This window comes from Nerophis ophidion, linkage group LG10 (assembly GCF_033978795.1).
Source record: "Nerophis ophidion isolate RoL-2023_Sa linkage group LG10, RoL_Noph_v1.0, whole genome shotgun sequence".
NCBI lineage: Eukaryota > Metazoa > Chordata > Actinopteri > Syngnathiformes > Syngnathidae > Nerophis > Nerophis ophidion.
This window is the reverse complement of record NC_084620.1, coordinates 73,190,924-73,216,861: the sequence shown is the minus strand read 5'-3', so window position 1 is coordinate 73,216,861 and position 25,938 is coordinate 73,190,924. Positions and strand designations below refer to the sequence as shown.

The 25,938-nt window shown below is 41.3% G+C and overlaps 1 protein-coding gene across 1 annotated transcript in view; it reads right to left on the bottom strand.

Annotated features, from left to right (window-relative positions):
- LOC133561270 (gastrula zinc finger protein XlCGF57.1-like) overlaps nucleotides 1-17,498 on the bottom strand; it is a 41,605-nt gene extending 24,107 nt beyond the window's left edge. Inside the window, exons 1-2 of the mRNA XM_061914631.1 lie at nucleotides 17,321-17,498; nucleotides 3,813-3,954 (exon numbers count right to left, since the gene is read on the bottom strand). Coding sequence (XP_061770615.1) covers nucleotides 3,813-3,954; nucleotides 17,321-17,365 — 187 coding nt within the window. The 5' untranslated portion in view covers nucleotides 17,366-17,498. The remainder of the gene's footprint in view (nucleotides 1-3,812; nucleotides 3,955-17,320) is intronic.
- Nucleotides 17,499-25,938: the final 8,440 nt, after the last annotated feature.

Sequence of the window (25,938 nt, the reverse complement as noted above, 5' to 3'; positions counted from 1 at the left end):
AGTGTGAGCGTTTCAGATGTAATTAGACACATTTAGTAGGATAATTCTGGAAAATCCCTTATCTGCTTATTGTGTTTTAGTGAGGTTTTAAAGATTGTAAAGGCATACCTCGAGGTCGGATGGCTGCGGTGAACACACTGTGTCTCAGAGAGAAGCCGAGGAGCCAAGCTCACAGCTGCTGCAGAACGACGAATAATCCAATGATTTCTCCGGTAAGATATATATCACAATTTTCCCATCCAAAAACATGCTGGTTGACGTAGAGAAAACATGTTCACTTGACCGCTCTGTGTTAAAAACAAACAAAGAAACACCGGCTGTGTCTCGGTGCTAAAGACAGCTGCAATCCACCGCTTTCCACCAACAGCATTCTTCTTTATAGTCTCCATTATTAAATGAACAAATTGCAAAAGATTCAGCAACACAGGTGTCCAAAATACTTTGTAATTGCACGATGAAAAGAGACGACTTTTAGCCGTGTTTGGTGCTACGCTAACATGTCCCCTCCAACAGGTGATATCACGCGTATGAGTCATCATTCCGCAATGTTTTTAAAGGGGAACATTATCAGCAGACCTATGTAAGCGTCAATATATACCTTGATGGTGCAGAAAAAATACCATATATTTTTTTAACCGATTTCCGAACTCTAAATGGGTGAATTTTGGCGAATTAAACGCCTTTCTGTTTATCGCTCTGGAGGGGATGACGTCAGAATGTGACGCAGCTATTCGGCCATGCTATGGCTATGAATAGCGTCAATAGCTATTCACTCAATAGCTTCAGTTTCTTCTTCAATACTTTCATACTCCAACCATCCGTTTCAATACATGCGTAATCTGTTGAATCGCTTGAGCCGCTGAAATCCGAGTCAAAATCAGAGCTAATGTCGCTATATCTTGCTGTGCTATTCGCCATTGTTTGTTTACATTGGCAGCACTGTATGACATCACAGGGAAATGGACAGTGGCATCGCAAATAGCAAAAATCAAGCACTTTGAAGCTTTTTTTAGTGATATTCGGAGACCGGCAAAATTTTGAAAAAAACTTCAAAAAATACAACATGCCACTGGGAACTAATTTTTATTGTTTTTAACCCTTTTGAAATAGTGATAATGTTCCCCTTTAACAAGAAACTCAAGGGAAATTTAAAGGGTAACATTATCACAATTTCAGAAGGGTTGAAACCAATAAAAATCAGTTCGCAGTGGCTTATTTTATTTTTCGAAGTTTTTTTCAAAATTTTACCAATCATGGAATATCCCAAAAAAGGGTTTAAAAAGCCTGATTTTCGCTATCTGTAAATCCACCGTCCATTTTCCTGTGACGTCACATAGTGACGCCAATACAACCAAACATGGCGGATAGAACAGCGAGATATAGCAACATTAGCTCGGATTCAGACGTGGATTTCAGCGATTTAGGTGATTTAACAGATTACGCATGTATTGAAACGGATGGTTGGAGTGTGGAGGCAGATAGCGAAAGCGAAATTGAAGAAGAAACTGAAGCTATTGAGCGAATAGCTTTTGAAGCTATTCGGCGATCGCCTTCTAACCAACGATTGCATCTTTTGACCACTGGAGCAACTTAAATCCATCGATTGGTAAAAGTTTGTTTGGCATAACATGTGGGTGGAGGGAAAGGCTGCAGGCAAATATAGCTACAAATGTACATACAGCTAGCCTAAATAGCATGTTAACATGGATTAGCTGGCAGTCATGCCGTGACCAAATATGTCTGATTAGCACATAAGTCAATAACATCAACAAAACTCACCTTTGTGATTTCGTTGTCTTTATCGTTGGAAATGCATCTACTTTGAGTGTCGCAGGATATCCACACATCTCTGTGCCATCTGTCGTAGCATAGCTGTCGTCGGTAAAATGTGCAGAACAAACAAGGGACTTTCGCATCTTTTGACCTTTGGTGTACTTGAATTCGTCGATTGGTATGTGTTTGTTTGGCATTAAATGTGGGTGGAGGGAAAGGCTGGATGCAAATATAGCTACAAATGAGGCATAACGATGCAATATGTACATACAGCTAGCCTAAATAGCATGGTAGCATCGATTAGCATGCCATGCTAATCGATGCACACGCCACGTAAGTCAACTTGAATCCGTCCCTGATCGTGTTGTTACACCTCCGACAACACACCGACGAGGCATGATGTCTCCAAGGCACGGAAAACAGTAGTAAAAAAAAAAAAAATAACAGAGCTGATTTGACTTGTGTGTGTAATGTGTTTGAGAAAATAGTGGATTGCTTCCCGTTGTAACGTCACAGGTGAAAGGTCATTGCTCCGACAGCGAACAATTGAAAGGCGTTTAAATCGCCAAATTCACCCTTTTAGAGTTCGGAAATCCGTTAAAAAAACATATGGGCTTTTTTCTGCAACATCAAGGTATATATTGACTCTTACATATGTCTGGTGATAATGTTCTCCTTTAAAATTGCAATTTAGTAAACTAAAGCGGCCGTATTGGCATGTGTTGCAATGTTAATATTTCATCATTGATATATAAACTATCAGACTGTGTGGTCGCTAGTAGTGGCTTTCAGTAGGCCTTTAAATTTAACAGTAGAAGATGAGAGGCACTACATACAACATCAAATATACATTCATATTAAACATGCTGTGTTTTTAAAGTACATTTAGCACAATCACTAAGTGTTTTTAAATCCCTGCAGCTTCCATGACTGTTACACACTTGTGTTTACTGACCTGATACTTATGCCGGAACATCTTATCACACACAGTGCAACTAAATGGTTTCGCTCCAGTGTGTGTTCTCATGTGTCTGGTCATGGCAAGCTTTGTGGAGAAATGCTTCTTACAAACAGGGCAAGTAAAAGGTTTCTCGCCAGTATGTGTTCTCATGTGTGCGGACATCTTAGGCTTTGTGGAGAAAGTCTTCTTACAAACAGAGCAAGTAAAAGGTTTCTCTCCAGTATGTGTTCTCATGTGTGAGGTCATGTTAGACTTTGTGGAGAAACTCTTCTGACAAACAGAGCAAGTAAAAGGTTTCTCTCCAGTGTGTGTTCTCATGTGTATGGAGATGTCAGGGTTTCTGGAAAAACACTTATTACAAACAGAGCAAGTAAAAGGTTTCTCTCCAGTATGTGTTTGCATGTGTGTGATCATATGCTGCTTTGTGGAGAAACGCTTCTTACAAACAGAGCAAGTAAAAGGTTTCTCTCCAGTATGTGTTCTCATGTGTTCGGTCATGTTAGACTTTCTGGAGAAATTCTTCTTACAAAGAGAGCAAGTAAAAAGTTTCTCTCCAGTGTGTGTTCTCATGTGTCTGGTCATGGCAGGCTTAACGGAGAAACTCTTCTTACAAACAGAGCAAGTAAAAGGTTTCTCTCCGGTGTGTGTTCTCATGTGTGTGGTCATGTGTTGCTTTGTGGAGAAACTTTTCTTACAAACAGAGCAAGTAAAAGGTTTCTCTCCAGTATGTATTCTCATGTGTCTTGTAAAATCACTCTTCAGTCTAAATGATTTCCCACATTCAGAGCAGTCAAAGTGTTTGTTGTTAGTGTGATGTCTCGTATCACCTTTAGAGTCATTTTTACTCTCCAAAGGTTTTTGGATGTGATCACTGTGATCAGAAGAGTGTGACATCATGTGGTCCATGTCTGACAGTGGAGCAAAGATGCTGTCTGGTTCTGACTTTATATCTTCACAATGCTCTCCATCAGCTTCTGTGATGTGTTGACTTACAAGCTCCGCCCCTCTGTTCTCCTCACTTTGACTGTGATGAAGCTGTAAGGACTGAGCTTCATCTTCATCATTATCCTCCACCAACCTTTGAAGCTGCTTCCACAGTTCCTCCTCTTCCTCTTTAATGTGGGAGGGGGCCTGTAGCTCCTTCTGTCCCACACTGGAGCTCCACTCCTGCTGCTTGGAGGGAATCTCTTCATGACTCTCTGCTGACACCTGCTGGACGTCTGCAGAACATAAAACACAAATGAGGTGTTACTGTATAGAAGTTTGCAGTATTCAAACTATTCACATGTGAGCTAGGCCAAACAGACAGTGATGGGCAAGCGACCTGGAAAATGTAGTAAGCTAAGCTACAAGTTACTCTCCATTAAAAGTAGCTAAGCTATCCTCAGAGAATTGTAGCAAGCTACACTACAAGCTACACTGCAAAAGTAGCTTGCCACATCAAAGCTACATTTAACAGCATTTCTATCTATTGGCCCACATGTATAATATCAAAGTTAATGTAACTGAGAGTGTACACATGGACCCAGTGAGGTTCCATTGCTGTTAACTATCTGTCATTCAGCTGGGGATACCTTACAACTACCTCAAGGGGTCTCCGCAATCCACTGTATGTATTTATTCATTTATTTTATTTCTACCATTCTTGAGAAACCATCAAGGATAAGTAGCTTCCGTATGAGCAGGTGTGAACAAGTTAGGACATACATCATGGTCCCAATACGGAAAACCATTGCATCTAATAGAGAATGTCTCATTTGCACCCCTGCTGGTGAAATCTATCAAAATGAGGGTGGTCCCAAAAAGGAGGAATTTTTCAAATTGACTGTGTGTCAGTTTTGAATGTGTTCCCCTTCTGAGCAACGTATGAAATAACAAGTGTATGTAAGACATTGAAATGTGCCCCTTTTGGCCAAAATTATTTTAAAAAATATGTTTACACACACAGAGAGAAAGAGAGAGAGAGATCGTAATAACATCAAATAAATAATGTATCAATCAATGATTAGCCCTAAAACACTAGTGTCTCAAAGGGCTGCACAAACCACAACACAAACCACAACGACATCCTCGGTAGAGCCCACATAATGTAGAATAAAAACCAGTTAAAAAACAGAATCCAAAAGAAATTTACAAAAAGCTTATTTTTCTATATTGGAATAGTATGTATATTTTAATAATGTTGTAAATATAAATCTTGATATATCTAAAAAGGGGGAACCTAAATAGGTCGGCATTTTTCAGAGGTCTCAAGAAGGTCACACATACAATAATGTACAGTATGTGTGTGTGCGTGTGTGTGTGTGTGTGTGTGTGTGTGTGTGTGTGTGTGTGTGTTTTGTACAAACCCTGTTTCCATATGAGATTGGAAATGGTGTTAGATGTAAATATAAACAGAATACAATGATTTGCAAATCATTTTCAATCCATATTCAGTTGAATATGCTACAAAGACAACATATTTGATGTTCAAACTCATAAACATTTTTTTTTGCAAATCATTAAATTTAGAATTTGATGCCAGCAACATGTGACCAAGAAGTTGGGAAAGGTGGCAATAAATACTGATAAAGTTGAGGAATGCTCATCAGACACTTATTTGGAACATCCCACAGGTGTGCAGGCTAATTGGGAACAGGTGGGTGCCATGATTGGGTATAAAAACAGCTTCCCAAAATATACTCAGTCTTTCACAAGAAAGGATGGGGTGAGGTACACCCCTTTGTCCACAACTGTGTGAGCAAATAGTCAAACAGTTTAAGAACAACCTTTCTCAAAGTGCAATTCAATAAATTTAGGGATTTCAACATCTGTGCTCCATAATATCATCAAAAGGTTCAGAGAATCTGAATAAATCACTCCACGTAAGCGGCATGGCCGGAAACCAACATTGAATGACCGTGACTTTCGATCACGAATCTCTAAATGAAATCACCACATGGGCTCAGGAACACTTCATAAAACCACTGTCACTAAATACAGTTGGTCGGTACATCTGTAAGTGCAACTTAAAGCTCTACTATGCAAAGCGGAAGCCATTTATCAACAACATCCAGAAACGCCGCCGGCTTCTCTGGGCCCGAGATCATCTAAGATGGACTGATGCAAATAGGAAAAGTGTCCTGTGGTTTGACGAGTCCACATTTCAAATTGTTTTACGAAATATTTGACACTGTGTCATCCGGACCAAAGGGGAAGTGAACCATCCAGACTGTTATCGACGCAAAGTTCAAAAGCCAGCATCTGTGATGGTATGGGGGTGCATTTCCACTTCCTGGGAAACTGATCAAGGAGCTCTTTGTATTATTAGGTTCATCAGTGCTAAATATTATAAACTTATCACTTTCCTCGGGCACTGTTCCCCTAGCATTCAAAAAAGCGGTTATTCATCCTCTTCTTAAAAGACCTAACCTCGATCCTGACCTCATGGTAAACTACCGACCGATGTCTCACCTTCCCTTTATTTCAAACATCCTCGAAAAAATTGTTGCGGAGCAGTTAAATGAACACTTAGCGTCTAACAAGCTATGTGAAACCTTTCAATCCGGTTTCAGGGCAAATCACTCCACGGAGACAGCCCTCGCAAAAATGACTAATGATCTATTGCTAACGATGGATTCTGATGCGTCATCTATGTTGCTGCTCCTCGATCTTAGCGCTGCTTTCGATACCGTCGATCATAATATTTTATTAGAACGTATCAAAACACGAATCGGTATGTCAGACTTAGCCCTGTCTTGGTTTAACTCTTATCTTACTGATAGGATGCAGTGTGTCTCCCATAACAATGTGACCTCGGACTACGTTAAGGTAACGTGTGGAGTTCCCCAGGGTTCGGTCCTTGGCCCTGCACTCTTCAGCATCTACATGCTGCCGCTAGGTGACATCATACGCAAATACGGTGTTAGCTTTCACTGTTATGCTGATGACACCCAACTCTACATGCCCCTAAAGCTGACCAACACGCCGGATTGGAGTCAGCTGGAGGCGTGTCTTAATGAAATTAAACAATGGATGTCCGCTAACTTTTTGCAACTCAACGCCAAAAAAACGGAAATGCTGATTATCGGTCCTGCTAGACACCGAACTCTATTTAATAATACAACTCTAACATTTGACAACCAAACAATTAAACAAGGCGACACGGTAAAGAATCTGGGTATTATCTTCGACCCAACTCTCTCCTTTGAGGCACACATTAAAAGCGTTACTAAAACGGCCTTCTTTCATCACCGCAATATCGCTAAAATTCGCTCCATTCTGTCCACTAAAGACGCTGAGATCATTATCCATGCGTTTGTTACGTCTCACCTCGATTACTGTAACGTATTATTTTCGGGTCTCCCCATGTCTAGCATTAAAAGATTACAGTTGGTACAAAATGCGGCTGCTAGACTTTTGACAAGAACGAGAAAGTTTGATCACATTACGCCTGTACTGTATATACCTTTATATACATATATACATACATATATACCTATACTGTATATACCTTTATATACATATATACATACATATATACCTGTACTGTATATACCTTTATATACATATATACATACATATATACCTATACTGGCTCACCTGCACTGGCTTCCTGTGCACTTAAGATGTGACTTTAAGGTTTTACTACTTACGTATAAAATACTACACGGTCTAGCTCCATCCTATCTTGCCGATTGTATTGTACCATATGTCCCGGCAAGAAATCTGCGTTCAAAGGACTCCGGCTTATTAGTGATCCCCAAAGCCCAAAAAAAGTCTGCGGGCTGTAGAGCTTTTTCATTTCGGGCTCCAGTACTCTGGAATGCCCTCCCGGTAACAGTTCGAGATCCTACCTCAGTAGAAGCATTTAAGTCTCACCTTAAAACTCATTTGTATACTCTAGCCTTTAAATAGACTCCCATTTTAGACCAGTTGATCTGCCGTTTCTTTTCTTTTTCTTCTATGTCCCACTCTCCCTTGTGGAGGGAGTCCGGTCCGATCCGGTGGCCATGTACTGCTTGCCTGTGTATCGGCTGGGGACATCTCTGCGCTGCTGATCAGCCTCCGCTTGGGATGGTTTCCTGCTGGCTCCGCTGTGAACGGGACTCTCGCTGCTGTGTTGGATCCGCTTTGGACTGGACTCTCGCGACTGTGTTGGATCCATTATGGATTGATCATTCACAGTATCATGTTCTCATAGTCATCATTGTCACCGATGTCCCACTGGGTCATTATTGTCACCGATGTCCCACTGGGTGTGAGTTTTCCTTGCCCTTATGTGGGCCTACCGAGGATGTCGTAGTGGTTTGTGCAGCCCTTTGAGACACTAGTGATTTAGGGCTATATAAGTAAACATTGATTGATTGATTGATTGAAATTACTCAATGCAAGATGCAGAATTAGTAACACTAATAGAAGCATGCAAAGTAATGAAAGATCTAAAGGTCACAATATACACAGATAGCCAATACACATTTTCAACAGTGCACACATTTGCATAACACTGGAAGAATATAGGAACGTCAACAGGAAAACCTGTAAAACATGGAGAATTATTGGGAAAAAATGAGTAAAAGCAGTACAGCTACCAGCTAAAATAGCAATATGCAAATGTGCAGCACACACCAAAGGAGCAGACGCAGTGTCACTGGGAGGTGTGTTTGCTGACAGCAGCAAAACAAGGAACAGGAAAAAGAAATACACATTTACAATTACAAATTAGTGACATGAATAATGATATACTAAAATATATGCAACAACAAAGTACTCCAAAAGAAAAAGATAAATGAATAAAAAAAAAACAGAGTCACGTTGTACAAAGAATACATCTATGTATGTCCAGACAATACACTAATCGTACCAAACAATCAGTAGAAGTGGGTAGCAGTTGTGAGCCATAGGTGAACTTATGGCCCAACAGGAGGGACATGACTAGAAGTACCATACTTCCTATAGTTTAATTCATACAAAAAATAAAAAAAATGTATACAACATCTATGCATGGATTTTATTGAACTAAATGAGAGTGAAGGAAAACATTATTGTCTGGTCATAGTAGATGCATTTTCAAAGTGGGCAGAAATATTTCCTAAAGGAAAAGCAGATGTGCTAACAGTAGCAAAAGCATTATGCAAGAGTTAGTAAAAATGTACAGTATATGAACCTTACAAGTACAACAGGACTAATACCCTTTGAAATAATATTTGGAAGACCTTGTCAGCTACCAAAATTTTGAAAAATCAATGAAAAGGAAACATTGGCATTCTCCAAGGGGGGAGAGAGGTTGTAAACAACTAAGACAGCAGTAAAGATAGTGGAAAGACCAAGCTGACTACACTTAGCACATTGTAAAAAGGTCATGTAGTGGGAAAAAAAGTATTTGGGATTGTATTTGTCTTATTAAAGGGACATGTTAACTAGCACACTACAAATTCCACTGTCACAGTTGTGTCAAAGTTTGATAATAATTGGTTCCTGTTTTGGCAATTAATTTGTTCCTTATGGCAGAGCAAGTAGGAAAGGCTACACAAATTGATTGTGTTGTATGTAAAAGCCCAGACAATTAGTCAAGATGAGTCAAAAAAGGTTTGATTGAAGTAATGAGCAAAACAAAATTTACCTGTAGCTAAAGAGACAAAACAGAAACTAATATTTGATAAATATGTAAAAAAATTAAATAAAATAAAAAAAAAAGCTAATTATACCTGCATTGACACGTACAACAGTTAGGAAACTTATCATAAGATAACTGCTTACACATAGCAAATGTATGAATATTTGTACAAGGATTGTTAACATATCTGAACAGTTTTGATACCTGGACATTGGAAAATAACTAGACATGATGTAAACTGGCAAAGTGTTTTAGATCTAACTTGATCGATCCAATGGGTGTCCAAAGAAGTGTATCTGACGACTATAAATTGGTAAATTAAGTTGTAGGTGGATTTGAATCCTCCGTCTACTGGTGGTGTACGATTAACAAGAATGTTGATAGAATAAACTACGTCTACTAGAACGTAGAGGGATTAGAAAATTACACAGGCCGACTTGAAGCCGTCGCTGATCAACGCCGCCACCTTCCTTATGGCTTTTCAAAACCGTATAACGCTAGACATGTTGTTAGCGGAAAAAGGGGGCGTGTGCACAATATTTGGTGAACAGTGTTGCACGTTCATACCAAACTACACTGATGCAGAAAGTAGCCTGACCAAAGCACTGGAAGGCCTGCACACCCTTAACGGTAAGATTAAAAAGTACTCTGGCATAGATACATCTATGTGGGAGGGGTGGTTGGACGTGTTTGGCAAATACAAGTCTTTGATATTTAGTATCTATGGCCGTGTTCAACAAGACTGACGTTGTGTGGATGTTGTTATATTTCCTGTCTTGTGTTCTCTGCCTAACCGTCTTGATTACCACAGCGATTAGCCCAGCAGACAATAAAGCTGTTCAGACGCACTTTCTGGTGGACGACAGAGAAGATGAATCTGACGACGAGAATACCTACCTGGATGGTGTTCCTGATTCATTTCCAGAAATGTCATAATAAATAAAAAAATACCGGACAATTCTGCAAACTTCATGGCTGGCTCACATCGTGGTCACTCCGTGATCACTTACGACCGCCAGACACTTCTGGATGTGTATAGATCGGGCCATTTTGGACTGATAGACGCGTGCTTGCTAGACCTGCTAGCTAGCACGGGAATACTTCACCGGCTACATCCAGCGGCCTGTGAAGCAGCGGAGTATAGTAGCAGCGGAGGCCGTCAACGGAGGTGTGATCGGAAACGCGGATGCCGAGCGGGGCTAAAAACAAAGCTAAAGGCCCACAGAACACCACTTCCCTCCATCCTGAAGCAGGATTTAAATGGAAGATATGAGACGACTGGTCTAGGTAAGGAGTCAGTTAAATTAGAACAAGTTTTTTCTGCTTTGATTGTTTCAGAGTTAGACATGCGTTCTACTGAGGTGGAAAACTATGATGCGTCCAGTTTATCAAAGCACCGAACAAACAATCGGAAAATTCCCGTCGTATCAATTCCTAGATATGGTCGTAATTATACTAAATGCACTGGGCATAATAAACACAACATTATTAATATTACTACTACAGATAATTTGATCAAAAATTCCCTAAAACAGCCAATTACCTATAATATAGGTTTTTTAAACATAAAATCATTGTCTCCCAAAACGTTGTTAATTAATGAGGTCATCAGAGACAACCATCTTAACGTCATCGGTCTCAGCGAAACCTGGCTTAAACCAGTCAACTTTTTTGCGCTAAATGAGGCATCTCCTCCTAACTATACATATGCGCATATTGCCCGTCCCCTTAAAAGGGGTGGGGGGGGGGGTCGCACTAATATACAACGTAAACTTTAACCTTAGTCCTAACATAAATAATAAATATAAATCGTTTGAGGTGCTTACTATGAGGTTTGTCACACCGCTGCCTCTATTCCTGGCCGTTATCTACCGCCCCCCAGGCCCCTTTTCTTACTTTATCAATGAATTTTCAGAGTTCGTTGCTGATGTAGTGACGCACGCCGATAATATAACTATAATGGGGGACTTTAATATCCGTATGAATACCCCATCGGACCCACCGTGCGTAGCGCTCCAGACTATAATTAATAGCTGTGGTCTTACACAAATAATAAATAAACCCACGCATTGCAACGGTAATACGATAGACCTAGAGCTTGTCAGGGTTATCACCGTTTCCAAAGTTACGATACTCCCGTATACTAAACTATTGTCAGATCATTACCTTATAAAGTTCGAGATTTAGACGCATGTTCGGCAAACTAATAATAATAATAAATGCTATAGCAGCCGCAACATTAATACGGCCACAACGACAACTCTTGCTGACCTACTGCCCTCGGTAATGGCACCATTCCCAAAGTATGTGGGCTCTATTGATAACCTCACTAACAACTTTAACAACGCCCTGCGTGAAACCATTGATATCATAGTACCACTAAAGTTAAAAAAGGCTCCAAAAAAGCCTACCCCGTGGTTTACAGAAGAAACTAGAGCTCAGAAATTATTATGTAGAAAGCTGGAACGCAAATGGCGCACGACTAAACTTGAGGTGCACCATCAAGCATGGAGTGATAGTTTAATAACTTATAAACGCATGCTTACCTTAGCTAAAGCTAAATATTACTCAAATCTCATCCACCTTAATGAAAACAATCCTAAATGTTTGTTTAGTACGGTAATAATAATAATAATGGATTAGATTTATACCGCACTTTTCTATTGTTAGATACTCAAAGCGCTCACAGAGAAGTGGGAACCCATCATTCATTCGCACCTGGTGGTGGTAAGCTACATCAGTAGCCACAGCTGCCCTGGGGTATACTGACGGAAGCGTGGCTGCCAGTTTGCGCCCACAGCCCCTCCGACCACCACCAATCATTCATTCATCATTCATTCACCAGTGTGAGCTGCACCGGGGGCAAGGGTGAAGTGTCCTGCCCAAGGACACAACGGCAGCGATTTGGATGGTAATAGGTGGGAAGCGTACCTGAAATCCTCAGGATTCTGGCAAGTCCGCTCTACCCACTACGCCATGCCGCATCGCTAACCCAACAAGGGACCCCTTCCAGTAGCTCCACCCACTCAGCAGATAACTTTATGCTATTCTCTAATAAGAACATTGAAGTCATTAGAAAGGAGATTAAAGACAATGCGTCCCAGCTACAACGGGGTTCTATTAACACTGACACGATTGTATATACGGCGGATACTGCCCTCCAAAATAGTTTCTCTCGTTTTGATGAAATAACATTAGAGGAATTGTTACAACGTGTAAATGGAATAAAACAAACAACATGTTTACTTGACCCACTTCCTGGGAAAATTATCAAGGAGCTCTTTGTATTATTAGGTCCATCAGTGCTAAATATTATAAACTTATCACTTTCCTCGGGCACTGTTCCCCTAGCATTCAAAAAAGCGGTTATTCATCTTCTCTTTAAAAGACCTAACCTCGAACCTGACCTCACGGTAAACGACCGACCGGTGTCTCACCTTCCCTTTATTTCAAAAATCCTCGAAAAAATTGTTGCAGAGCAGCTAAATGAAAACTTAGCGCCTAAAAACCTGTGTGAAATCTTTCAATCCGGTTTCAGGGCAAATCACTCTACTGAGACAGCCCTCGTAAAAATTACTAATGATCTATTGCTAACGATGGATTCTGATGCGTCATCTATGTTGCTGCTCCTCGATCTTAGCGCTGCTTTCGATACTGTCGATCATAATATTTTATTAGAACGTATCAAAACACGAATTGGTATGTCAGACTTAGCCCTGTCTTGGTTTAACTCTTATCTCACTGATAGGATGCAGTGTGTCTCCCATAACAATGTGACCTCGGACTACGTTAAGGTAACGTGTGGAGTTCCCCAGGGTTCGGTCCTTGGCCCTGCACTCTTCAGCATCTACATGCTGCCGCTAGGTGACATCATACGCAAATACGGTGTTAGCTTTCACTGTTATGCTGATGACACCCAACTCTACATGCCCCTAAAGCTGACCAACACGCCGGATTGTAGTCAGCTGGAGGCGTGTCTTAATGAAATTAAACAATGGATGTCCGCTAACTTTTTGCAACTCAACGCCAAAAAAAACGGAAATGCTGATTATCGGTCCTGCTAGACACTGACCTGTATTTAATAATACAACTCTAACATTTGACAACCAAACAATTAAACATGGCGACTCGGTAAAGAATCTGGGTATTATCTTCGACCCAACTCTCTCCTTTGAGGCACACATTAAAAGCGTTACTAAAACGGCCTTCTTTCATCTCCGTAATATCGCTAAAATTCGCTCCATTCTGTCCACTAAAGACGCTGAGATCATTATCCATGCGTTTGTTATGTCTCGACTCGATTACTGTAACGTATTATTTTCGGGTCTCCCCATGTCTAGCATTAAAACATTACAGTTAGTACAAAATGTGGCTGTTAGACTTTTGACAAGAACATGAAAGTTTGATTATATTACGACTATACTGTATATACCTTTATATACATATATACATACATATATACCTATACTGTATATACCTTTATATACATATATACATACATATATACCTATACTGTATATACCTTTATATACATATATACATACATATATACCTATACTGTATATACCTTTATATACATGTATACATACATATATACCTATACTGTATATACCTTTATATACATATATACATACATATATACATATACTGGCTCACCTGCACTGGCTTCCTGTGCACTTAAGATGTGACTTTAAGGTTTTACTACTTACGTATAAAATACTACACGGTCTAGCTCCATCCTATCTTGCCGATTGTATTGTACCATATGTCCCGGCAAGAAATCTGCCTTCAAAGGACTCCGGCTTATTAGTGATTCCCAAAGCCCAAAAAAAGTCAGCGGGCTATAGAGCGTTTTCATTTCGGGCTCCAGTACTCTGGAATGCCCTCCCGGTAACAGTTCGAGATGCCACCTCAGTAGAAGCATTTAAGTCTCACCTTAAAACTCATTTGTATACTCTAGTCTTTAAATAGACTACATTTTTAGACCAGTTGATCTGCCGTTTCTTTTCTTTTTCTCCTATGTCCCACTCTCCCTTGTGGAGGGGGTCCGGTCCGATCCGGTGGCCATGTACTGCTTGCCTGTGTATCGGCTGGGGACATCTCTGCGCTGCTGATCCGCCTCCGCTTGGGATGGTTTCCTGCTGGCTCCGCTGTGGACGGGACTCTCGCTGCTGTGTTGGATCCGCTTTGGACTGGACTCTCGCGGCCGTGTTGGATCCATTATGGATTGAACTTTCACAGTATCATGTTAGACCCGCTCGACATCCATTGCTTTCGTCCTCTCCAAGGTTCTCATAGTCATCATTGTCACCGACATCCACTGGGTGTGAGTTTTCCTTGCCCTTATGTGGGCCTACCGAGGATGTCGTAGTGGTTTGTGTTGTGGTTTGTGCAGCCCTTTGAGACACTAGTGATTTAGGGCTATATAAGTAAACATTGATTGATTGATTGATAATTATGAGGGAAAAATTGATGTTCAATCCTGAGTGTAAACATAACTTGGTTCTAGGGAAGTTAAACAATAACTGAAAATTGCAAGAAGAAGTTATTAGGGATACGAAGATTATGGGGAATTTATTTGATAAACAGGGGGGAATGTCAGAAAAATTCTGTGTAAATTATCAAATAAAACCTTGTATTACATTGTGTTCCTGACGAGAAGAAAAAAGGCTGGAGCTTTCCAAGAAGAATGCTGGACTTCCAGGCGGACAGATGGCAGAATCTGCCCAACTTCCAGAGAAACTCTTTTAAGTATTTTTACGAACCCTCTTTGATCTATTTTATGGGACTCTCTGTAATCTATTTTATGGGATTTTCTTTGATCTGTTCGGGAACCGAAGGCAATGCTGGTCATGACCCACTTCCATGAGGAAGCAGCTGTGGGAAGGAGGGGGGTGAAAATCAAATAAAGAACCACGAGAACGATCTTGGGGCAGAGCATGGTGCAAGATTTGTACAGGCAGTACAATGGCCATGCCTCTCCTCGGATCCGAGTATAAATTGAATTCTGTCTCTGTTTGATTCTTTGCCTTTTTGTCCTGTTTAATAGATGTCATCAATGTTTGAACCTGACAGATGGAGGTCTCGCAACTACGGTAAGCAGCTGCCAACTTCATTTTCCCCCGTAGAAGAAGAAGTGCGCTTCTTTTTCTTTTCGAGCCGCCGACCTTATTTTGCCCCGTAGAAGAAGAAGTGCGCTTCTTCTTCTATGCTTCTTCTTCTTCTACAGCCGCCAACCTTAATTTCCCCCGTAGAAGAAGAAGTGCACGGTGCATGCTGGGATACATGACTGCGGGAGGCATGCCGTTTCTGGGTGTAAAGACTCCAAAATGGCTCCCACCACGCAGAGTTTAAACTCAAGGAGATCAGTCACACAGTAGAAGACGGGAATAGAGCAGCAGCGAGAGAATTTAACATTAACTGCAACGACAATGACTCATTTAATGACGACTTTGACGAGACATGTTGGATGTTGTATACGCCCAACTGTTTGATTGGAACACTGAGGAAGAAGAATTAGAGGGATTAGTGGATGAGGAATAACTTAATAAAGTGAGCTTTACATGTTTATTTTGTGTTTTGTGACATTAGGGTTTGAGCAACGTTGAGTTATTGATATATTATTGCTTTGCACTATTTCCAGTGTTACTATATTGTGATTGCACTAACCTTTGATTTACCGTAACAGTATCAGACTGTTTTTTACCTGTTTATTGAATCGGGGAAAATAATAAAACAGCTGTTTTTTCATTTTGGGAGTGAACGGAGTTGTCAGAACGCTGGTTTGTAATCTATTAATAAAGTTTGACTGACCTATCTGACTGTTTTGTTGACATTCCCTTTAACGCAGCTCCCTCCAAAGCAGGGGTGTCAAACATTTTAGGTGGGGGGCCATATGGAGAGAAATCTACTCCCAAGTGGGCCGGACTGGTAAAATCACGGCACGATAACTTAAAAATAAAGACAACTTCGGATTGTTTTCTTTGTTCGAAAATAGAACAAGCACATTCTGAATTTTTTTTTTTTTTACATTTATATTTTGCTGTTGATAGTATTCTATCTTTATTTGTTGTTATCTATACTTTCTGATTAAATTATGTGATAAGGTTCATCAATCAACTCGTTGGTGTTAATGTTCCATCCATCAAGATAAAAAAAAATATTAAAATCAAATTACAGGATGCTATTTATGTACTTTGATCATTTTTGTCTACCGGTGCACTAAAATCATGTGTGCTTTTTGTGTTTTTAGATATGTAGCATCATCTACAAAAATACACAAAATTGCTATTGCGACATCTAGTGGACACATTTAGAACAGCAGTTTCTTTCATTCAAACATTTTGGCTCATTTTCATACTTAGCCACCTCATCCCGCGGGCCAGATAAAACCTGTTTGAGGACCTGATCCGGCCCGCGGGCTTTACGTTTGACACCCCTGATGTAAAGGATGCATAACGTGACCCCAGCCTCTACTCAGTGGCCTAGTGGTTAGAGTGTCCGCCCTGAGATCGATAGGTTGTGAGTTCAAACCCCGGCTGACTCATACTATAGAATATAAAAATGGGACTCATTACCTCCCTGCTTGGCACTCAGCATCAAGGGTTGGAATTAGGGGTTAAATCACCAAAAATTATTTCCGGGTGCGGCACCACTGCTGCCCACTGCTCCCCTCACCTCCCAGGGCGTGATCAAGGGTGATGAGTCAAATGCAGAGAATAATTTCGCCACACCAAGAGTGTGTGTGATCATCATTGGTACTTTAACTTTAACTTTACTGTTCCATCTATTCTATGCACCTTATAATGCGGTGTGCTTTATATATGAACAAAGTTTTAAAATAGGCCAATCATTGAAGGTGCACCTTATAATCCGGTGTGCTTTATAGTGTGGAAAATACGGTATATCTCCATCTTTAGTGATAAATGTGTCCCCCGGATGAACATGTGTCACAAACATTGTATTAGATGATATGTGGATGTTGTGCTTACTTGGACTGTGATGAAGCTGTGAGGACTCAGGTGGTTTGTCTTCATGCTCTTCAGTCTTCACAGAGACAACAGTCAGTGGAAACTTGCTGACATCAGCCTCCTCCTGCCCTACAGGACACTCTCCCTCCTGACTCATCCACACTTCCTCCTCTTCCTCTTTAATGTGGGGGGGCTGTGGATCCTCCTGCTGCTGAAGGGGACGTTCTTCTTGACGAGCGTTCATCTGTTGGACGTCCGCAAGACAACACAAACAAACTTCAGCTCAGATGTGTCAAATATTTTTTAGTCTATCAAATATAATATTTTCCAAGTGGACTGACTCCACTCTGTGGTGATGTTCTTCTACACATGGAATAATCATCAGTTATTGATTATTATGAATTGTGTCATTGATCCTATTTTCTGCATTTACATTAATTATTGATTAAAAAGTAACAACTTAAAGAAAACCTCCTGCTGGGATTTTAATACCGTCATGACTGCATGAAGTCAGTCTGCACGTATAAAAGTGTCATTGTGCTGCAGCATCAAGTGACGCCAACTGGCTCCTCCCACTACCAACCTACCAGCCAACCTTGACGTGCACCTCCAAAATAGTCCCACCTCACGTCAACGGTGACCAGGACTACAGAGCTGTGGTCGGTTGGCTTTACTTTTACGCACAATATCCTCTCCTTGTTTTTCCTTCTGCAAAAGCAACATTTTTAGCCCAGCAGAAAACAAACAGAAGTGCAGCGAAGCACGTGGAACAAGTCCCAGTGAGTATATATATAGATATATACATATATGTATATATATATATACACATATATATATATATATATATATATATATATATATATATATATATACAAATTCATAAATGTAAACAAATATTTAGAATATTTGGGTACCTCATGTTTCGACTACATACAAAATATTGATGCAAATTCATTTTGTGTGCAGTATATTAAAGCTATTTTTAATATTTAACATTTATTTAATTAAATATTTATTTTAGTCCGACTGAATAAGCATTAATCACTTACAATTGTGCAAATAGTGTATTCGTAATAACAAACATCAGTTGATTTAATTTCCATGATATGTCCACCCAATGCAGCTGAGATAGGCTCCAACACCCCCCCCCCCGCAACACCGAATAGGGACAAGCGGTAGAAAAATGGATGGATGGTTGTTATCAAGGTAATAGAAGTGCGTGCAAACATCATTTGTATTTATTGCTAATAAAGTTGACACCAACATAAAGCAGACCACTGCAATAGTACATTATATTACACTGTCATTACAATAACAATAATATTATTTTTTCATCCTGTAAAGCATCTTTGAGTACACTGAAAAGCGCTATACCAAATAAAATGTATTATTATTATTATTATACCATGTGACTTATTCCAGACTTAAATTACGAGACGATCGTTTCTTTCTAGTAACAAATATTTAATGATGTTAAGCGTGACTGTAATATACAACAAAAAACAGTTAAAGTATTAAATAAGTCAATATAATTCTCATAGAGAACATATAAAATACACTCCTCAAAAAAAAAAACGCTCGCATTTGCTACAAAGGCCTGCTAGCGGGCTAACGCTAGCACGTTAGCTTCGAACAACATATGAGGTAAATAAGATAAATAATATGAAAATATATCATGTATATTACCTCATAAGCCGCGTGTACAAGAGAGGAGTGGAATATATTCTTCCTATTGTTACACCAGCATGAGAACACACACTGAGTGCACTTTGACGTGCTAGCAACTCTTTTTTGTCTTCTGTGGCCGGGCAAAGGAAGTGTGCACCACTCACTATTGTCCCAGTGAAACACGTGTTTGAAGGAAGTGTGCACCACTCACTATTGTCCCAGTGAAACACGTGTTTGAAGGAAGTGTGCACCACTCACTATTGTCCCGGTGAAACACGTGTTTGAAGGAAGTGTGCACCACTCACTATTGTCCCAGTGAAACACGTGTTTGAAGGAAGTGTGCACCACTCACTATTGTCCCAGTGAAACACGTGTTTGAAGGAAGTGTGCACCACTCACTATTGTCCCAGTGAAACACGTGTTTGAAGGAAGTGTGCACCACTCACTATTGTCCCAGTGAAACACGTGTTTGAAGGAAGTGTGCACCACCTACTATTGTCCCAGTGAAACACGTGTTTGAAGGAAGTGTGCACCACTCACTATTGTCCCAGTGAAACACGTGTTTGAAGGAAGTGTGCACCACTCACTATTGTCCCAGTGAAACACGTGTTTGAAGGAAGTGTGCAACACTCACTATTGTCCCAGTGAAACACGTGTTTGAAGGAAGTGTGCACCACTCACTATTGTCCCGGTGAAACACGTGTTTGAAGGAAGTGTGCACCACTCACTAGTGTCCCAGTGAAACACGTGTTTGAAGGAAGTGTGCGCCACTCACTATTGTCCCAGTGAAACACGTGTTTGAAGGAAGTGTGCACCACTCACTATTGTCCCAGTGAAACACGTGTTTGAAGGAAGTGTGCACCACTCACTATTGTCCCAGTGAAACACGTGTTTGAAGGAAGTGTGCACCACTCACTATTGTCCCAGTGAAACACGTGTTTGAAGGAAGTGTGCACCACTCACTATTGTCCCAGTGAAACACGTGTTTGAAGGAAGTGTGCACCACTCACTATTGTCCCAGTGAAACACGTGTTTGAAGGAAGTGTGCACCACTCACTATTGTCCCAGTGAAACACGTGTTTGAAGGAAGTGTGCACCACTCACTATTGTCCCAGTGAAACACGTGTTTGGCCAACATTTGTTCCGCGGTTGAGAACACCTCGATGACGTCACACAGGAGGTAGAACAAAACAAGATGGCGTCTGGCGGAGAATACGTTGTTTTGGTTATTATGGTTACTAGGTCTTAATTACAACGTACATGTGCACAGGTGTGTCGTTTAACAGAGTAAACGTCGTTATTAATTGTTTGTATGCGGATACATTAGTCTGAGTGCACTTTGACGTGCTAGCCTAGCCTGCTGGTTAGCTTAGCTTGTTAGCTGCTAACAAAGAGAGGCGGAAGTGATCGACACATCAAAGCAGAGATCCAATGTAAGTGTAAAGTGTTTTTATTGTGTGAACATGTCTACATTACAAATGATGTGAGTGTTGCTGAATCAGCGACTAACTGCTGCCGTTGAAGAAATATTTGTGATGTTAGAAAAAAAACAAAAAAACTACAGCAGAGTACAAGGAGGAACTTTGTCCAACAAAAGAGGAGAAGGAGCAACAACATCAACTACTGGACGCTGTTTTCAAGAAACATCAAGTTGTGTTACACATCCAGCCTTCCATCCCTCTTCTTCTGCTTATCTGAGGTCGGGTCGCGGGGGCAGCAGCCTAAGCAGGGAAGCCCAGACTTTCCTCTCCCCAGTCGCTTCGTCCAGCTCTTACCGGGGGATCCCAAGGCGTTCCCAGGCCAGCTGGGAGACATAGTCTTCCCAACGTTTCCTGGGTCTTCCCCGGGGCCTCCTACCGGTCGGATGTGCCCTAAACACCTCCCTAGGGAGGCGTTCGGGTGGCATCCTGACCAGATGCCCGGACCACCTTATCTGGCTGTTCTCGATGTGAAGGAGCAGCGGCTTTACGTTGAGTTCCTCCCGGATGGCAGAGCTTCTCACCCTATCTCTAAGGGAGAGCCCCACCACACGGCAGAGGAAACTCATTTAAAATAGAATAGAATAGACTTGATTGTCATTATATTTGCGTATAACTAGATCAAAGACTAAAGGTGCGGTAGGGGGGAACAAATATAGGGTCAAATAAATAACACAAGAGCTAATAAGGGAAAACTAACACTTGAAATAAACAGACCGCTTCGGTCACTTGTACTAGTGATCTTATCCTTTCGGTCATGACCCAAAGCTCATGACCATAGGTGAGGATGGGAACGTAGATCGACCGGTAAATTGAGAGCTTTGCCTTCCGGCTCAGCTCCTTCTTCACCACAACGGATCGGTACAACGTCCGCATTACTGAAGACGCCGCACCGATCCGCCTGTCGATCTCACCATCCACTCTTCCCTCGCTTGTGAACAAGACTCCAAGGTACTTGAACTCCTCCACTTGGGGCAGGGTCTCTTCCCCAACCCAGAGATGACACCCCACCCTTTTCTGTACGAGAACCTTGAACTCGGATTTGGAGGTGCTGATTCTCATCCCAGTCGCTTCACACTCTGTTGCAAACCGATCCAGTTAGAGCTAAAGTTCTTAGCCAGATGAAGAGACTTAATCCTGCAGCCACCAAACCGGATCCCCTCAACGCCTTGACTGCGCCTAGAAATTCTGTCCATAAAAGTTATGAACAGAATCGGCGCTTTGGCGGAGTCCAACCCTCACTGGAAAAGTGTCCGACTTACTGCCGGCAATGCGGACCAAGTTCTGACACTGATCGTACAGGGAGCGGACCGCCACAATCAGACAGTCCGATATCCCATACTCCCTGAGCACTCCCCACAGGACTTCCCGAGGGACACGGTTGAATGCCTTCTCCAAGCCCACAAAGCACATGTAGACTGGTTGGGCAACCTCCCATGCACCCTCAAGAACCCTGCCCAGAGTATAGAGCTGGTCCACAGTTCCACGGCCAGGATGAAAACCACACTGTTCCTCCTAAATCTGAGGTTCGACTATGCGGCATAAACTCCTCTCCAGTACACCTGAATGGACCTTCCCGGGAAGGCTGAGGATGCTTCTACATATTGACACAAATATATAAAAAACACTAACCTTATGACGGATGCTTTTGCAATTGTTTTATTTGATCTTTCCCAACACCTGGTGGCCACAATAATTCATGAAGTCAAGCTCATGGCAAAGAATGTTGGCTAACGCAGACTTGTTTGTTACTGGATACTTGCTATCAGACTTTTGTTTTGGAGACTTTGTGTACGTATTAAGCAACTATAATTATTTGATATGCTTAAAAGTGCTGTTTTAGCTTAGCTGTTGTGTAGCTGCTCGCTCCTTGTAGCTTACAGCAGGTGTGTCCAAAGTGCAGCCCATAACTATGTTAATTGACAACGGGGAAAATGTGGTATTTGCGTGTCGGTCCAATCAGCAGCAGTTACGCCCTGTTTCATCATTAAATGGGTTGTACTTGTATAGCGCTTTTCTACCTTCAAGGTACTCAAAGCGCTTTGACACTACTTCCACATTTACCCATTCACACACACATTCACACACTGATGGAGGGAGCTGCCATGCAAGGCGCCAACCAGCACCCATCAGGAGCAAGGGTGAAGTGTCTTGCTCAGGACACAACGGTCTTGACGAGGTTGGTTCTAGGTGGGATTTGAACCAGTGACCCTCGGGTTGCGCACAGCCACTCTCCCACTGCGCCACGCCGTCCCTATTGGACCTAAGTCTTTGGCTTGGTAGGCGGGTACGAGGCTACCAAGCCAGGTGGTACGAGCACGAGCACAGAGGAGCCTTTGTAGTGGTGTCGCAGCTCGGTGGTCGTGCCGTCAGGTAACACCAGGAAGGTTCCTTCTGTGCGATATTGACTGGTGCTTTTTTTCTCCCTGGACTCTGACTTCATATCTGGTGTTGTCCTTCAGACCTCGGCCAAGAAGCCACGTAAACAGTGTGAAGAATGTGGGCGATAAGAGTGTGTGTGCGTGGGCATGAACTTGCACCCACTTTCAACTGGAACTCAGGACATATGATTAGTTGCACGGCCTATTCTAATCTATATTAAACAGCGTCCGGGGCTTGCGTCCACTGCGGGGGTGCGTCATCGCTCTCTCGGTGTGGGTCGTTGCGCTCTTCGTCTGCTGGCCGTTGTTTCCTCCTCCGTGCTGCTCTCCCGCTCGTTCCTCCCTCGCCCTTTTTGTACTCTAGCAGCAGATAGACAAATTGTAAGCAGGTGTGTAATATACGCACCTGGCTCAGATTGCCGCTGCAGTGTCGCTTCGCGTGTGTCATGCTTCTCCTCGCCGCCGCATGCCCCGCCTCCTGGCCTCCAGGTGGGCCCGCGCTGCTGCTTTCCGCCCATTGTCGGCCCGTCGGCTGTGTCTCTCCACACATACAATGTCTGCTTTCACTGGGATGCCGACTGATGGGATGTTCATATCTTCCCGTTTAGATGAAGAATTAATCATCGCAAACGGTTAAAAAGGGTGGGTGCAAAAGAGCATATTACTTAATCTTTCTAGCCATCTCCAGGTCTAAGTTGGATGTCAGAGTTGACCAAGTTCTCAGTTTATGTCCACAACCTTCTACTACATAAGTGAGAAGCATGATTTATATTCTAGAATTAGCTTTCACCATCTTAGAGGTGAGGAAGCAGCTCAGTATGTCAATATAGCAGCATAAGCTAGTTACTTCTGTGATCAATGCGCCGCTAAAAGTAGGTCCTTAGCGTTAGCGCTTATAATAACAATATCACTAATACTTGGTTAATATTCAGGTCACAAAATGTAAATGGTGTATTGTTGGCAATTTTTTTGGAGGACTTTGTGGGTCAAATAGAGGAGCTCCCATTGACTCCAATGTTAGCTGATTTTTGCTCACGTTTATTTAATAATTACATTTACAAAAGTTTAAAACATATGTCTTACATAAGGATTGTGAATGATAGGCAACATTTTAAAAAAGTGCAGTTTCCTTTGAATTTGTCAGATAAGTAAACAGTCCTTCAAATTAAAGATGTAAAACAATTGAGGTTGTTTATAGATATTATCCACTATGAAGTTACAGTCAAACTAAGCACACAAGGGAAAGTACATTCATATACACATGAAGTACACATATGTGTAAGAATCATGTTCATCGTCACACCCTTAGTTAAAAGCACACCATCCCCATGACATGACACTTCCACATGATGTAGAACAGGAGTACAACATTTTAAACATACACACACATCTGAAGAATATAAAAAATAAACATATTTGGTGGGCCAAACAAAATGACTCGGCAAACCAATGTTTGGTATGGGCGATATGACCTCAAATCTATATCCTAATTACAATATATGTCACAATATATAATTTGTTATATGATTGATAATAGAATAGTTTCAAAGCGGGTTACAAAAGCTCCTAATTTGGCAGCTGACATATGCAGTAACATATTGTGTCATTTCTAATTGTATTATTTTATCGAACAATTTTTATTAATGTACTTGTTTATTTACTGTTAATATCTGGTTACTTTATTCGAGGAAAAAAAATACTGGAAATGATGTATTATTTTAATGCATATTTCAGCAACTAAATTAGGAGCCTGTGTAGCCTGTTTTAAGATAGTTCTATTAGTAATTCTACATGAAATAATTTAATCGCAAAATCTAATTTAAACTATATCGTTCATCCATAGTAAAAAGTCCTGTTGTCCTGGTTTGTTTTTCTTTTCCTGCGAATAATGTTGTTAAGAGCAGCGTGTTTGTGCGTCACTGAGATTTCAAGACAGTTCTTACAATAACTTGTTTTTCCTAAGTGCATGTCAAAGTACTGAATGCGTTGTGTGACTGAGCAGATATGCTGTGTTTGTCTTGCAGATGTCTGTGAAGAACATCTTCACCCTGAGCAACAGAAGTGGAGCTTCAGGATGCGAACGGAGGAGCCACAGCCCTCCCACATTAAGAAGGAAGAGGAATACCCACTGATACTCCATTTTAAAAAGGAAGAGGAGGACCCACTGACACCCCATTTTAAAAAGGAAGTGGTGGATCCACTGAGCCCTCACATTAAGGAGGAAGAGGAGGAACACAGCATCAGTCAGCCTAAATGGTTGGAGGAGTTCCCAGTGACTGGTGTCCCTGTGAAGAGTGAAGATGATGAGGTGAAAGGTGAAAGTGAGGAGAGGGGAGGGGGGGAGCCTCCAAGCAGCAGCTCAACACAACACATGACAACAGAAGCTGATGGAGACCACTGTGGAGGATCACAAGCAGACAAGCTCTTAGCTCCACTATCAGATAGTGAGGACACAACGTCACACTCTCCTGACACTGATGATGAAGACTCTAAAGATGATAAGACATGTCACACTGACAACACTCACTTCACATGTTCTCTCTGTCACAAAACCTTTAAATACTATAGTCTTCTGAAAAGACACATGAGAACACACACTGGAGAAAAACCTTTTCATGTTTTATCTGTAGTAAAGATTTTACTAAAAGACAAAATTTGAAAAGACACATGAGAACACACACTGGAGAAAAACCTTTTTCATGTTCAATCTGCAGTAAAGATTTTACGCATTGGCACAATTTGAAAACACACATGAGAATACATACTGGTGAAAAACCTTTTTCCTGCTCAGAATGTGGCAAAAGTTTTGTAATAAATCAAAGGTTAAAAGTACACATGAGATCACACACTGGATAAAAACCTTTTTCATGTTCAATCTGCGGTAAAGATTTTACTCGAAGGGACCATTTCAAAAAACACATGAGAATACACACTGGAGAACAACCTTTTTCATGTTCAATCTGCGGTAAATATTTTGCTCGAAAGAACTACTTGAAAATACACATGAGTACACACACTGGTGAAAAACCTTATACTTGTTCAGTATGTTGTAGAAGTTTTATACAAAGTATGCATTTGAAAAGACACATGAGAATACACACTGGAGAAAAAC